This window comes from Toxotes jaculatrix, chromosome 9, assembly GCF_017976425.1.
Source record: "Toxotes jaculatrix isolate fToxJac2 chromosome 9, fToxJac2.pri, whole genome shotgun sequence".
NCBI lineage: Eukaryota > Metazoa > Chordata > Actinopteri > Toxotidae > Toxotes > Toxotes jaculatrix.
This window is the reverse complement of record NC_054402.1, coordinates 19,717,977-19,733,630: the sequence shown is the minus strand read 5'-3', so window position 1 is coordinate 19,733,630 and position 15,654 is coordinate 19,717,977. Positions and strand designations below refer to the sequence as shown.

General features: G+C 41.4%; 3 protein-coding genes across 5 annotated transcripts in view; 2 read left to right on the top strand and 1 right to left on the bottom strand.

Annotated features, from left to right (window-relative positions):
• Positions 1-3,014: 3,014 nt before the first annotated feature.
• On the top strand, positions 3,015-8,961 carry samsn1a (SAM domain, SH3 domain and nuclear localisation signals 1a). Of its 2 annotated transcripts, none has more exons than XM_041047113.1 (8): positions 3,015-3,200; positions 4,078-4,158; positions 4,345-4,473; positions 5,096-5,213; positions 5,388-5,545; positions 5,775-5,990; positions 6,449-6,596; positions 8,183-8,961. In XM_041047113.1, exons 1-8 carry the CDS (start codon positions 3,144-3,146, stop codon positions 8,335-8,337), a joined length of 1,062 nt encoding a protein of 353 aa, XP_040903047.1. In that variant the 5' UTR covers positions 3,015-3,143; the 3' UTR covers positions 8,338-8,961. The 2 variants fall into 2 exon arrangements, with proteins under 2 accessions (XP_040903047.1, XP_040903048.1); XM_041047114.1 differs by having other exon boundaries at positions 3,016-3,200; positions 5,394-5,545.
• Positions 8,962-9,453: 492 nt separating this feature from the next.
• hspa13 (heat shock protein 70 family, member 13) lies at positions 9,454-11,698 on the top strand. The gene is made up of 5 exons (XM_041047007.1): positions 9,454-9,637; positions 9,748-10,088; positions 10,191-10,404; positions 10,584-10,751; positions 11,065-11,698. Exons 1-5 carry the CDS (start codon positions 9,613-9,615, stop codon positions 11,643-11,645), a joined length of 1,329 nt encoding a protein of 442 aa, XP_040902941.1. The 5' UTR covers positions 9,454-9,612; the 3' UTR covers positions 11,646-11,698.
• A 2,506-nt stretch (positions 11,699-14,204) lies between these two features.
• gdpd5b (glycerophosphodiester phosphodiesterase domain containing 5b) overlaps positions 14,205-15,654 on the bottom strand; it is a 43,391-nt gene continuing 41,941 nt past the window's right edge. For both annotated transcript variants that reach the window (XR_005894580.1, XM_041046302.1), the window contains one exon: positions 14,205-15,548. Coding sequence is in view for 1 of the 2 variants with exons in the window: in XM_041046302.1 (XP_040902236.1) it covers positions 15,463-15,548 (86 nt within the window). In the remaining variant the exon portion in view is untranslated. The remainder of the gene's footprint in view (positions 15,549-15,654) is intronic.

The window sequence follows — 15,654 nt, the reverse complement described above, 5'->3', positions numbered from 1 at the left end:
CATTTTCACTGCAGCACTTCCTCTCGCTGTCTTTGCTGTTGATCTGTTGAGAAGTAAAGGTTTATAGAGACTGAACGGCTATACTTTGCATTGCTGTGCCACTCAGTGGGGAGAGCCTTTGCAAAAGTATGAATCACTCTTTACACTGCAGTACTGAACTGTTGAACACACTCTGTCTTCTCTCTCAGTGCACTCCCCACCCATGGCTATGAGCCCACCCGTGGGACCCCATTATCTGGATGTGCCATACAGATCAGACAGGAGGCCCTACCTCGGCAAGTCGTCCACTCTCCCCGCTCAGGAGAACACAACCCCGGGCCGTTGCATGGACATGGCCAGCCTTCCTGGTGGTGCAACCCCCACCCACCACCAGCGCTGGAGCAACCCAGGTGAGAGCAGTCCCGCCTGGGGGACCATCCAGCACACCTGTCGCAGGCCACTCACAGAGTATCGCGTGTACTCCCATGACTTCGCCACCCCGAATGGGAAGGAGTGGGAAGGACGACCGCAGCAGGCCCAGGATGACAGCTTGAAACGGGACTGTAAACCCCAGATTCCACCAAAGGTGCCGAGGTCTGTCACAGATGTGGATCTGTCAGAACCAAATGTGAGTTTATGTTGATGTGTATGTGTGTGTGTGTTTTTTAAACCATTACTCGGTCCAGATTATATTCTGTGGTGCTTTTATATAGCACCACAGTTGTGGTGCTATATAAAAGTAGCACCACAACTGTGGTGCTACTTTTTGTCTTTGCATTATGCACATTTACATTTAATGCATTACTCCCCAGCGTTACTGTCTTTTCTGTACCAAATTCCCTCTTTGTGCTCCCACATCATACAGTGATTCCTTGCTGAGCTGTAGCAGAGGGGTAATGTTAGAAAGCGTGACTTGCTTTACTCAGACTGCTGATATGATTACATGTTAGCTTTGAGATGCATTCCTGGGGGACATAATGAGGACTGTGGATTTTGTCCCTGATCAGTTACATTGGATTCGTGCTGGGAATGGATCTTTTCATAGCCAGTATGGACAATAGGAACAATAACAGCAACCAAAAACTGTTTATAGGCACGTGAGCATTGATTTAAGACAGACTTAAAAGAAGATGTAAACCTATCCTTTAAATAGCTGTGATATCATAATTTAACCTCACAGACCCTTCAGTAGGTCCATTAAAAAAATAGAAATGTGAAAAATGTGTCCGATCCAGTTTAAAGTAGTTTTCAAATTAAAATGAAACTCTTTCTGAGACTGAGATTTTTTTCAGCTGGGGCTCAGCGGTCACTCAATGCTAATACCACACAATAGTGCAGATTGACCTTAAAGGTCAATGCCTTCGCGTGCATTTGACATCTCTCAACACATAAGACTCTCACTGATACCCAGTGAGCACGTGCAGTGTGCGCCCTGTGTGACACAAAGCAGTTATTAAAGCTTAACATGACTTGGGAGAAAATTGTCTACGATGAAAAGGATGATCCGGTGTTGAGATTACAAGATCCTAATGGGTCTATAGTGTCGTTGGTTCTTAGAGATAAAATGTCACTTCATTGGACATGAAGCCTCTTAAGAGTATATAGCCAGATATGCTGTGGAGGTTAAGACCCTCTTCATTCACCCTCTCTGATGATGTGGCAGATTCTCCACAAGGACATGAAAGGAGAAGAAAACAAAAGCTAGTTTTCTTCTGTTCTCCTTTCAGTGTGAATATTCCACCTTTTTGTACTGTACGGCCGAATCCATCAGATTTTTCTCACACAGTGAAAACAATAACACATACACAGTAAATGTTATGCTATATTTAAGAAAGAAAGCCCACTTTCATCATATTTTCCTGATCTGTTTGAAAACTGCTGAGATCAAATCTGCCAAGTAATACAACAAATTACAAAACCTTAAGTAGCAGTCGTATAAAATGTATTTCAACAAAGATCAGGTGACATTTTCAGACGTATATATCTCATTTTGAACTCTTCAGATGAACAACTGCCTCTCCAGGGAATCAGGAGCCTCTGAAGTAATAGATTAGAAGCCTTAATCTGGATATACAGGAGTTTACAGCTGATTGCAAGCAGTGGGATTAGGCAATGGTTTTGTCTCTAGAATTCCCTTTTCTACAACTGACCAGTTCAAACTCTCCACAATGTAAACACAGCGGCAAATCCCCACATGGCAACATCAGAGCAATGCAGGACCCTGTGGAAAGTCAAACTGACTCACACTTTCAGACACACCTGGGAGGCCAAGTGACAGGTAGTTTATTTGAAGATTTTCGACCTTTATCAACAAGAAAAATCTATCATGTGTTTGACAGTGAAGTGTTTCTAAGACACAAAATTAATATGTGTGCTTCCATATTTAGAGCAGAGAAAAACCGGAAAGTGTTTCGTTACACAACAAAGTTGCCACTTCCAGCTGTTCCTCTAACATGCATCAGCACTTCCTTAAAAGCGGTCAGCCCACATGAAGAAATGAATGCATAAGAATAATTACTCCAGCATCATTTACCATAACCAAGTTCCCCATTGTTGTTAAAGGGGAATTTTGAGGGATACTGAGCTTAGATTTGATTTGAGACAGAGATTTGTTATATTTTTAGATGATGTCGTCCTGTTTTAGCCATGCAATAAAAAAATAGCCAGCTTTTACTTATTTAGAATAATTGTTTTGACAGTTTATTCATGAGGATGTACCCTTACTGCTGTTACATTATGAGCCACACTGCTGGTTATTTGATTGAGTTACACTTGGTCAAAATCTGAGCTTAACCAGCCACAAAACATAACACATTCGAGTAGCAAACATGGCACCAGCTCATGCTCACCAGGATATCTCATATTTTATCAAAAACAAATACAACACTTATGTAGCTCTTCCTGGAAGTGGTTCTTGATGTTACCGTTTAGTGGGGCCACAAACTGCACACTTAAGCATTTGTATTTTTCCCTTTCAAAGCGATACTGCAATGAAACGCGCGATGCTAGTTGCCTCATATCCTGTGTGTTGTAAGGAAGTGGGCCAGTCAGCTATCAGACAGGCACATCTCTGTGTTAGTGAACACTTCACTGTCAGGAGAGTGGGGTAAAGTAAAGAGAGGAGAGAGCACTGAGATTTCATAACACCTTAAAACAGGCGCAAAATGTTACAGAGGGCAGCATCCAATGTGTCAGACAAAACGAGGAGCAGCAAACCAAAGGTAGGTGAAAATTGAAATAGAAATCTGACTACACAAGCCAGTGACATGACATGGCATTTTGTGGCAAGCAGAGATGTTCAAATGTCACATTTCATCGTTTCTTCATCAGTGATGAACATTTTCAAGGACTAAGAGAGAGGCAGACAGATAGAGAGATCATTGTTCTGACTGAAAATATTTGTGCAAATTCTGCTGCTGCATTTGGGGATAGCGGAGTGAAATGTGGGCTCTGTCAGTCAAAGTAGCCGACACTGCATTAAATCAATCCACAGAAAGCTGTCTAGGAGTTCATATTTAACCAGGATTTCCAGGGATTATTCATTTATATAATTATTTTGGTGCTTTGCAGTGGAGATGATGGGGGTTTGGAGGAGATTATAATGACTTTTAGTTTTATGAAAAATTGGGTAAAAAAAAAAAAAAAAAGGAGAAACAATTAAAACGCAGTCAGAGTGAAGCAACTATGAGTGCATGTCGCCAGTGCTGTGAGGACACAGTTGTTTTATTTATGTATACATTTTAAAAGCTCTGATTTTGAAACACTCTGAACACTTTGCTGAATATGTATAGAATTCATATACATAATTATTTATGTTGAGCGGGTTCATTTAAAAATTTGTATCTGAAATGAACTTTATTTAACTAGAACAGTTTGAACCTGAGTCTGACAGTTCTGTGTTAGACAGCTTAAATGTTATTTTATCTATGAAATCCACTTGAAGATGCAGCAGGATTTTGAGCCTTGACAGAGCCGAGACAAGGACTCATAAGTACAATGACCTGACATTATGCAATACTGGTATGTCTTGCTACACAAACTAGTGCCAGTCGTTTTTGTGACAACCTTTGTCTTTGTTTTTTTAATGTCTTCTCACAGCGCTCTACAAGCTTCGGCAAGTTCGAGGGTCTCAGACATCACTCGTCAGCGGCCAAACCAGAAGAAAATGGAATCAATATGGTTTGTAGATATGTTTGTTTTCATTTTATGTGGTGGAAGTGATGCATTGTCCTCTATGTTTATGGAGCAGAAGTAAACTTTGTTTGGACGAAACAATTACATGACATGGGAGAAATATGAGCAGCTATGGTCTAAATTTATTGTCGTTACTGTGTAACATGTACTAAACCAACTTTCTGCACACAGCTCACAGAAGAATGTGAAAGTTCAGACCCAAACAAATCAGCTGGACTTGGGAAGAAGATGAAGGCAATTTCACTGACCATGCGCAGAAAAATGGGCAAAAAACACGCCAAGTCTTTCTCCGAGGAGACAGTGAGTCACTGGAAAACAGACCCACTCATTCACAAACAGCATCCACTCATTATTCAATTAGGCCACTATCAGGCATGAATAAAGCCTCTGATCATTCGTACACATAAATGAGTAATTCAAGGGTAATGATCACTATTCGATGTAAACAGATCAAACATCTGTGCGCACAGATGATCAAAAACCCCATTTGATACCTGTCACTCATGGTAAAAGTCCAGATTCAGTCACAGTCAGCCTCAGTTACAGCAAACCTGCGCTGTTTTTCTCAAGAGTCTTATCAATTTCATCCCTCATGAAACCCACATCCTCAAATGTGACGCTCTTCCTGTCAGTGTTTAAATGGGACACTTCACTCTGACCGACAACAAAAAGTGTCCTCTGGCAGTTTTCTGATTTACTGTAACACAGAGATAAGATGAAACTTTTGAGTAGCTACGGGACTTTCACAACCCACATCTCCACCTGAAGCTCTCTGTTTCAGTTTACTTTCTCATGGACTTACAGTACGTAATCAGGTTACAGCAATTGCGATCACGATTGACAGATGGTTGTAACTGTCTGTATTATATAACATGCCTCTCAATTTAAAATGTGCATCTTTTTCTTTATTTTTTTCCTCCAGGGTGATGACACAGATAAAGACCCAGAGGCAGAGACAGAGAGCAGCCCCTCAGCTCAGAAAAACTCTGCAAAGACAAGCAACTCATTAGAAAGTCTTTACAGTGGCCAGAGCTCTTCTAGTAAGTATCTGCATATGCTGTATACACTGCAAAGCTGGAGCAGAGTACTGAGTTGTTTTAGCCCGTTAGTGAGTTTGCTCCATTGATTATAAAAGTAACTCCCCGGTAATATTTTATCTTATTTATTAGATCATCATAACTGTGTAATCATACTGCAATGTGTCGTGTTTGTGGGCGCAGGTGGTGTGACCAGTGAGTCCAATGGTTCGGGTCAGAAAGACAGTGTGAGGCTGGAGGAGGACGGCTCCTACCAGGGAGAGTTCTGTGGCAGAGCTCGTGTCCACACGGACTTTGTTCCCAGTCCGTACGATACAGATTCTCTCAAACTCAAGGTAGCATACGATGCTGTTTGTGTGCAGTGCCAGACTGTGCAGTGATAACAAGGATATCTCAACAAAGAATCTCAATAGAAAATGATTTTTAGATAAAGACTATAATGTATATATCATATTAATAAGTTTCAGGCTGAGCTGAAAGACAAAAGTTAAGAATTACAGTTGAACTCAGGTCAATTAGCCAATATGCTAATCAACCACATCCTACCGCAAATTTTTTTCCAAGGTGGGTGACATCATCAGTATCATCAGTAAGCCTCCGATGGGCATCTGGACGGGAATGCTACACAACAAAGTGGGAAACTTCAAGTTCATCTACGTAGATGTTTTGGTGGAGAAAGAGGAGGAGGAAGAAGAGGCTCCCAAGATCAGACAACAGAAGCTCTGCAAAAGACCTCGACCTAAAACGTTGCTGGAGTTACTGGAGCGACTGAACCTCGAGGTGAGGACGGGAGCCGTACATCTGGGGTCACAAGTCAGAGGGGTTTTAGGCAGTTTAAGACCATAACAGGAAAGCAGTTGAAAGAGTAAACACTTCTGTTTACCATGTTAATTAGAAGGACGTCTTCTGCTGTTTTAAACCTTATCTAATACAGTGAGGTTAAAACAAGAATGATATGCAACTGTTCATTTTGAGGGTCAGAAAATTCAAAGAAATCCACTTGAATTTAAACAAACTTGCTGCTGAAATGCTGCTTATACTTTCTCAACTCAACCTCAGAAATAAAAAAATGAAATGATGATGTTATCAGCTCCCTCTGTGAGTCACCACTTCGGAATCTATGCTGTACTTTTGTAAACACTTTGCACCAGACGTAAAACCTTAAACCTGGTGTGGGGTCTTTTATCAAGGCGTACAGTATGTTGATGGTAATGAAAACAGTGCTATTGGTTTTGTAGGAGTACGCCTCTGCCTTGCTACTGAATGGCTACCAGACAGTGGAGGACCTGATGCACCTGCAGGAGAAACACCTGATAGAGCTGAACGTCAAAGACCCTGAGCACAGACTCAGGCTTCTCACTGCTGCTGAATACCACTACACAGAAGGTCAGGAACACACCAAACTGTGATCACATCTTCAACCAATCAGAAGTTCAATGACTGTAACACTTTATGCTACAGTCCACTCATGACTGATGGTCAACTAAAATGTTATCATACAAGGTGTCTGTAAGAGTTAATGTACAGTGAGCAGATTAATGCAAACTTCTAAGATCCTTTTATACAAGGCTTCTTGTTATTGTGAGGGGACTTATTTTCTAAAATGGCATGCAACTGCACTCTAAAGTTAGTTAAAGTTCATTATGACTGACTTTAACTTCTAACCAGCACTAAAAAGGTTTAGGTCAAATTAACATTGTGAAAATCTCAGTTTAAGAATATTTGGCAAATTTAATCAGCCAGTATCTTTCTGGGACCAGGTGGCAATAACTTGTTTGATGACAATCAACAAACACCTGTGTGAGCAGACACGCCTCAGAATGCATTCATCAGCCAATCAGAAATGAACATCTGACAAATCTTTTATCTCAGTTTCAACTGCCTGAAATGACACACAACTGCAACATATAAAATTCTGTCAACACTAAAAGAATATGAACCTTTCAATCTGACACAAATATGAAGAGAATAACTTTCTTACTGCATTACTGCATACTGTAGTGTATCAAAAACTTGGTTAAAAATTTACTTAATAATTTATTACAAAAATAGAACAAGAACTGAAACTTTTTTTTGCTTTAAAATGTAAAATAACAGGTGGGAGCTGAGACACTTGTGCCACACTGAACAGAAATACATCCTGCACACCGTGAGCGGCTTATCAGTGATTTCCTGTTACTCAGATAGAAAGTGCTTAAGAGGGCAGAAGTTGTTCCTGTAATCTGATGTCTTGAGGCAGAAGGCTGATTACAGCAGAGCCCTGCATGAATGAAAGCAAAGCTACTTTCCAGCACAAAGACGAAACAGCATGCAGTGGCTAGTTTTATTGAGTCTGGACATGTTTTATTTAATGTAACTTAAGTAGATGCGTGCAAGACAAATTAAAGGTCATTGTAATTTTTTTTTTTTTTTCTGTTTGGGTGACAGTTTGACCAAACAGATGGCAGAGGCTGCAGCATGACCCTGCCAAGCTTGTTGACTCACATGAGATGCCAGTAATTTAATCAAGCTGAACGCCATTAGGTTAGTGCTTTGGCAACATGGGCACGAGGATTAGTAGCTTCTGTCGGTGAGGTAGAAATATTAAAGAATGGTGCATGTCAGCGCAATATTTTCACTCTGTAAGAGTAGAAAATAAAGTCAAAGGGCAGGTTTGATGAAGGTTTGTGCTGCTTTTAGCTAAGTGTTCATCATTTTGACTTTCACAGTCAGCCAACAACACAGATGTTTTCACCTTAACTCTGGCAATAGCAACCTTTATGGGCAAAAATAATGTACATGACCATTACTATAATAATAAATCAAAGTATATGTCAAGTGTCTAAAAATATCAGCCGTTCATATTTAAATATGGGTTAATTTCCACTGACTGAATCATTTGGCACAGATTTCAGTTTTCTCTAATGTGGTTGGAAACAGAAGCTTGTAATATTATGACATTTGGTTTAATTCCATTTGGTTTGTGGTCACAGGTGATGATGTCAGGGATGCGGAGGAGCACAAATCCTCCCACAGTCTACAGGAAGAAGACAGCGACTGTCCCAGAGACTCGGGCTGCTTCATCCCATCTGAATGTTCAGACAGCAAAGAGGACGCAGAGCAGCTCACAGATGCTGTGGACTCGTAATGTGCTCATTTGTCAGATGGATATTTTAACATTTGGATTTCAAAGTTGGGTATTTTCTTATGACTGATGGTTTCAACAATGATCTCTGAATTGTCTCAAAATGTCATGTTAATATCCCTTATTCCATCAAGCTTTTTAAAAAAGTGATACACATATAGGAGCAACCAACAACCAGTTTTCTAAATGTCATCTTATCCATTTGTCACTTTATAAACATAATAATTAACTTGTGAGTTTTGAGTTCTGGAGAGGTTTTTTCTATGTTGTTGAAGAAGTGGCATTTCATTGATTTAATGCCACTTGTATTTATTGCGTTCTAAATCATTCAGTGTTTTTGCATGTAATGCCTTTATTTATCACAGCTGCATCATTTTTACCTTTCTCATTACATCCGGTCTCAATTCAACATCCAGTGTCATCTATTTTTTCCTACGAATGAGGTTATGTTGTCAAGTGATGTTTTTGAAAAGTAGTGTCTGGGTTTGAACAAAGCATATTCAGATCTTGCCTATAATGTATACTGTACAGGAAGACGTGTGTTATTTTTCTGAATGTGTGTGTAAATGGGAGAGTGTGTGAGAGAGCCTTTGAGTTTTTGTAAATAAAATAAATAGTTAAATCAGATTTTTTTTTTTGTTGTCAGTTGGAATTATTTCACCTACCAACTTAGTGTCTATAAGTTCTAGAGTTCTTTGAAACAGCCATGAATGAAGTGTTAAAAACAAGTAAATAAATAAAAAACATAAAAGGTTTTAGTTTGATAGTTTAAAAAAAAAGTAATTTTAATTAAACGTTGAATTATTTTTCTACTTTAATCACTATATATTATTGATTATTGTTATTAGAATTTTCTTTTATTACACTTAATTTAATTTAACAATATTCAACTTCCTTACGTTTCTTTCTGCTGTTGTGTTCTTTTTTTTTTTTTTTTAACCTTGACTGGTTTGGCTGCTCCTGGTTGGCTGAGAACACGGACACGTCAAGAAACTTTCGTTTTACGTTGCATGTCGCTAGTGTTGATGGGAACTGAAGTACAAAACTGAAATCTGCTGCTCGACTCGTCACGCCGCGGGTGTGTGCCGAAAACTACATTACCCAGTAACCACAATGAGCCATGCAATGTTGACGTGTATTTTGTTGGTGGTCTGAAATTTTCTGTTTCGCATCATCCAGCTGGCAGAGCCGGACATCATTTTACCGCAACTGAAGCAATTTTTTTACTGACATCTTGTACATTTGAAGCGGTGTGTGGCTTCGCAACAGTGTGTGACGATGTCCGGAGAAATTTCTATGATTGGTAAGTTGAAATCGATATACTTGGATATCATATATATACGGATGCTAACACATGAGCTAACTGTTTCCGTCCATCTGTACAGTAATACGCGTGTTGTTACCGGTCCACAGGTTCGGTGATCCTGGCCCTGTTTCTGGCCGGATATCTGGGCCAGCAGTACTTACCACCCCCGAAGCCCAAAGTGATCGGCCTGGATCTGGGTACCACCTTCTGCTCTGTCGGCGTCTTCCACCCGGGCAGCGGGGAAGTGGAGGTGATAGCAGATGAAGAGGGGAGGAAGAGCATCCCTAGCGCCGTGTCCTTCACCACCACCGCGGTGCTGGCCGGACACGAAGCCGTGGACCTCGCCGACACCAACCCTCAAAACACCATCTACGATGCCAAGAGGTTCATCGGGAAGATATTTGAACCGGAGGTCTTGGAGCAGGAGAGTGCCCGGTACCCGTTTAAGGTGGGTGACATGCTGGGGTTGGCCAGACTTCACGCAGTGTCCTTAGCATCTTGATCTCTTCATCTGGATTCACAAACGCTCTCTCTTTGTCCCCTCCTTCAGGTGATTAACAACAATGGGCGTGCAGAGTTTCTCATCTCCACCAATCATACCTTCACCGTGAGCCCGGAGTTCATCGGCTCCAGGCTGCTGCTGAAGATGAAGAAGATGGCCGAAAGACAGCTTGGTGTGCTGGTCCAGAAAGCTGTCATCTCAGTGCCTGCAGAGTTTGACGAGAGACAGAGGAACTACACTGTCAGGGCCGCCAACCTCGCTGGTCAGTTCGCTGATTATTTTAAGATGATGATGGATGACCTAATGGGGCTTTTGACAAGTCAGCTGAGATCCATTATGGCCTTTGTTCCCCAAAATCATCAAATATACAAGATACACACACAGCATTAGAAATGTAGCTGACAGAATGAGTACACTCACTTCCTTGTTCCCGTCTTGCAGGCTTGGAGATCCTGCGTGTGATCAACGAGCCCACGGCTGCAGCCATGGCCTACGGCCTGCACAAGGTGGACGTCTTTAACGTGCTGGTGGTCGATCTCGGGGGAGGAACCCTGGATGTGTCTCTGCTCAACAAGCAGGGAGGCATGTTCCTCACCAGAGCCATGGCAGGTAGGTGCCTCACTGCTGTAGTAAGAAGAAACAGGAGGCGACATGAGCAAAAGCAGCTACACTTACAGACTACAGTTACAGACTACAGTTACAGAGCATCGTGTTCCCTTCTTCCCGTATGAACAACAGCTGAAAATAATACGGGGTCAGAACTTTCACCTGGTTTCACCTAGTCAGGTGTCTAATATCTGCTCAGACGATAACCTGATTTAGTTTTACTGTTTGTAATCTGAAACACCACAAGGCAGCTTTTGTCTAAAGAAGTGTTTTGTCTTTAGAGAACAGGATTGAATAGATTTTTTTTTTTTTGGAGGAAATAACAAGCTGGGAGGCCAGGACTTCAGCCAGCGGTTGCTCCAGTACACTGCAGAACGAGTCCGACAGGAGTTTGGCGTCCCACCCACCCTCAAAGAAGACATCCACCGTCTCCGACAGGCTGTGGAAGCCGCCAAGCTCAACCTCACCTTACAACCTAGTGTCACCATCACGGTACCCCTGCACCTTAACACCGGCGGCAGCCCAGAGTCACCTGAAGGCTCCTCTCCTGCTCCGGTTCTTTTCCAGGCTGTGATCACTCGCAAACTATTTGAGGAGCTCAACGAGGACCTTTTCCAGAAGATTCTGGCCCCGGTTGAGACCGTGTTAGCTGAGGGCCACTTGGGGAAAGAGGACGTGGATGAGATTGTTCTGGTCGGAGGGTCCACCAGGATACCACGGATCAGGAGGCTGATCAGTGAGTACTTCGGGAAGGAGCCCAACACGTCAGTAGACCCCGACCTGGCTGTGGTCACAGGCGTGGCCATTCAGGCTGGCATCATGGGCGGCTCCTGGCCTTTGCAAGTGAGCGCTATAGAAATCCCCAACAGACACCTGCGCAAGACGAACTTCAGCTAATCTTTGTTTATTTATTAAGTAGTAAGCATTAAATGAATGCCACAGAGAGTTGTCACAGATTCCTAACTGTGTCATGCTTCTCTAACATGCTTAGTATAACATCTGCTGGTGTCAGAAAAACGCACGCACAACAAAAATCACTGTCACCGAAATGGAGACATACAAGACGTTCAGGTTTTCAACTCGTCTTGTGCTTCCTTGTTTGTGAAAGATCGCTGTGAAAAAAAAAGAAGAAAAAAAGCAGATCATGTATTGAAACATACCAATGTTCCCCTTTGATATTTAGTGACTGATAACATCTGCAGAAGTATGCAGCCTTCTTCTCACGCTCAGAGTGACAGCTCCCCTTGTTGTGCAAAGTTTCAGCAGAGATAACAGTGAGATTCCAGTGAAATGTGAACGAGAAGCTTCTGTGTCACGTATCTACTAATCCATTCAGCTTCACTGATGATGCTTAAGTTACGGTAGATACTTTAAACAGTGTTCAATTCAGGGAGCAACTACTTGTTTAAAGGACTTTAAGACTGGCCAGAACATCTTCAGCTTATTTATTTATTTATTTATTCTCATCAACAGTGTGTCAGTATGTATGAGTGCAGGTGTTTTTGCAGACCTTTAATGCATTTTCACTAGAGCCCGACGGATGCCGAATTTAAGGAGCAGAAAAAATCTGATTTCCATTTATATTGGCTGATATTCTTTATATAACTTTCCAGAACTGTGTTTTACAAGTTAACAACTTAAAGTAAAGGCACCGCTTCAGCCCTCACCTCTGTCTGCTCAGGTGTGCACTCTGCTACGCATGGCAGACAGTGCTGAGAGTATTGCATTCAGTGGGCTGAGAGCGCTCTCTGGTGGACAAACTATGTGATAACATCATTTCTAAATTACCCCAAGAATCTTTTTCTGCATTATGCTCTGGAAAAAAAACAAGTGTTCATATCACACAACATATATGCCGAAACATTGGTCGGGTTCTAGTTTTCACATCTTCCCATCGAAGGCTGACGTACAGTGTGCTTGTGCCTTTTCAGAAAGCTGCTATATTGTTTGAATTGAAGTGAACCACTGCAAGTCAGTGGCTCAAGACAGGGGCCTTTGTCCAGGTCCCCCGAGATGATTTTATGTCCTCTGGACATCATTGGTCAATCCGATATGCACAATTAGTTTAAAATGAATTTCACTGCAATATAGACTACTCACCTCGTAAATAAGGTATCCAGGTGATGTGCAGAGTCCCCCAGCGAACAGATGAAGGTGCAGAAAGCCTTAATGTTCACACAGTACTGTAAATCTGAAGTCGTTAGCATCAGCCCTCCCTTTGAAGAGAACACACATCCGATTATTTGCCTCTGAGAGAGATGGAGGCGACATGCTCAGTGTTGCACTTTGAGGACTTCCACTTGTTGCCCAGCTTCTGTTTTTCTTTTCTTTTTTTTTTTTTTTTTGGTGCAACAACGTACGTTTGATTTAAATAGCAGTAACTTACACACTGCAGATGATTGTGTTAACAACAGCCTGCTTTTTGCTGCTGTAGGTAGAGAAGGTCAACTCTGGTAGTCCCACAGAAGGACCAAAGCATTGCTTACTGGTGCCTTGTGTATTTGTTATCGAGTCACGTGTTACTGTCACATGTAGGATGCTTGATTAGAGTGCCTAAAATCTGACCAATCTGTGTGGTGATTTAGTTTCACCTGCACTTATTCTGGTGGACAGTAGGCTGGTTATTGTACATCCACCAGTGAAAGTTGATTTCCATTTCTGCTCAAACTCAGTGAGTATCACCATTTTTTTTTCACCAAGAACGTAAGGTACTACATTCCTTTAAAGCTATCAGAACTGTTTTTTTTTTTGGTTGTTATTTCATTTCCCTTTTTTTAAATGATGTATCTCCCATGTTGTAACTGATATGTTGATACAAGAGACTTCAGTTGAAATGAAGTAAATTTGAGGCTGTTTGCTGTTTGTATTTGATACTGTACAGATAGTTTCAGTCCCTGTGGAAGCAGGGAGACCAAAAACAAAACAAACTACCAGACCGGGATCTATTTTTGTATTGCAAAGAGTCTAGCCGCCTAAAAAAAAAAAAGACAAGTTAAATTGCTATGGCCTATTAAAACTGCATTTCTCAACTTCTCTCATGTCCTGTTTGTTTTGAGAAAAAATTAAAGTGGGTAAATTTTTACACAAAATACTTTGCATACTCGACACATGCTGTATCAACAGATTCTCTGGGTGACGCTGCTGCTGTTAAGGCTACACTTTAAACATATTTAACCTGCAGATTTTATTTACCGTTTGAAAATGAGATGGTAGTTCAGGTGGTAGAGTCGGCCGTTCTTTAACAGTAGGACTGGTGTTTTGATGCCCCCTCCTGGCAAATAATAAAGCCTCTTCTTGACACTTGATCGTCACATGAGTTCTGCAGATGGAGAGGAATCAGAAATGTTAAAAAAAAAAAAAAAAAAGTTACAGTGCTGAGAAAAATGGTGTCTTATATCTGAGTAAAAAAGCTAGTGAACTGCAAGAAAAATAAGAAACACACTTAGGAAACTCATGTATTAGAAGATTTTTTTTAATGTTTACTTCTGAGGCACAGTAATACCCAAAGAAAGAAAGTCAACACAAAAGGCGATGCATTTCTTGACCCTGTGCTGCCCATTGTGACACCTGTGGTAGCGTCCCTTCAATTAGCTTGGAGCTTTATTTTCACATTTAGCACCCACTTCATTTACTTTACAGCATTTTACACCAGAAACTTAACATTAAGATGCATTTTGTGAGTCAGCACAACAATACCACAGATTTAACTGCAATCCAGAGGCTGTGTAGGAAGTACAATGACTTCCATCATGACCAGACTATTGCTATTGTAATTCTTAAACTGTCACATTGTTCAAATGTAATTCTTAGTTGGCTGGAGCATCTCTCACATAGGTTCACCTTTTTATTTACAATAACACATTCAACATAGCACTGCACACGGGGTAAAAAACAAAAACCTATCCAGCCAGGATGCACACAATACACCATACACATCTTAAAAAAACAACATAATCCATAACACATTCACAGTAACCGTTAAAAGATAGCACAAAGCCCCACCCCAAACCATTTTCACCAGGCCTTCCTCTGGTTACGCACTGGGAGCACAGCTCACATAAGTCATTTGACATGATCATTACTGTAACATGCACTGATCAATAGCAGGGCAGGGAGTCCATTCGGCCTCTATCAAAATAATTCTCTTACATACACCATGTGAATATTTCACCTGGAGGAGAAGGCAGGACGTCTGTAAACAGCTTGTTTGTTTGTTTTTTTTTTGTTTTTCTCTTTAAATATAAATATCGACTACTAGTATGAACAGCAGCACAGCGGAGTGCTGACAGAAGGCAGGCGCAAAATGAGCTGTTAAGATTTTTGTCTCATGCTGCAATAAAAGATCGTAAAAAGCCTTGTTAAAAAGAAATTCATCTGCTAAGAGAGGAACAGCCTTTACAGTGCTTGAAATAATAAACTGCTTTGGAAAATGAGCTGGAAACTCATCTTTAAGGAGAAGCAGGCATTGGTAAGATAAGGGAGGTGGGGTGGGGGGCAAATTCCATCAATAAAAAGTGCGTGTAGTCCTGTGTGATACACAGTATATCTGACAAGCAGAAACCCTATTTACACAATGTACACAAAGAAACTGGGGGGTGGTGGTTTTCTCCGTCAGAGGCAGAGGAGGACAGACTTTTACACAGGAATGATCTGAACACTGAGAGTGTTTTTGTCTCCGTCTCAGCGCAGCAGATTCACACAGGCTTCGCTCCAATCACTGGCTGGCGCCCTGATTGGTGTAGTAGTTGTAGCCATTGTCCGCATACAGCTCCTCAGCACTGCCAACGCCATTCCTCACCTCTGGAGGGCGCCAAAGGATAAAGCAAAAATCAGGAAAGTCAGGAAACGATAATACAACTTTACAAAAATTCTCACCTTTTGTCACTAAATTAAAGACAGGAAAGGA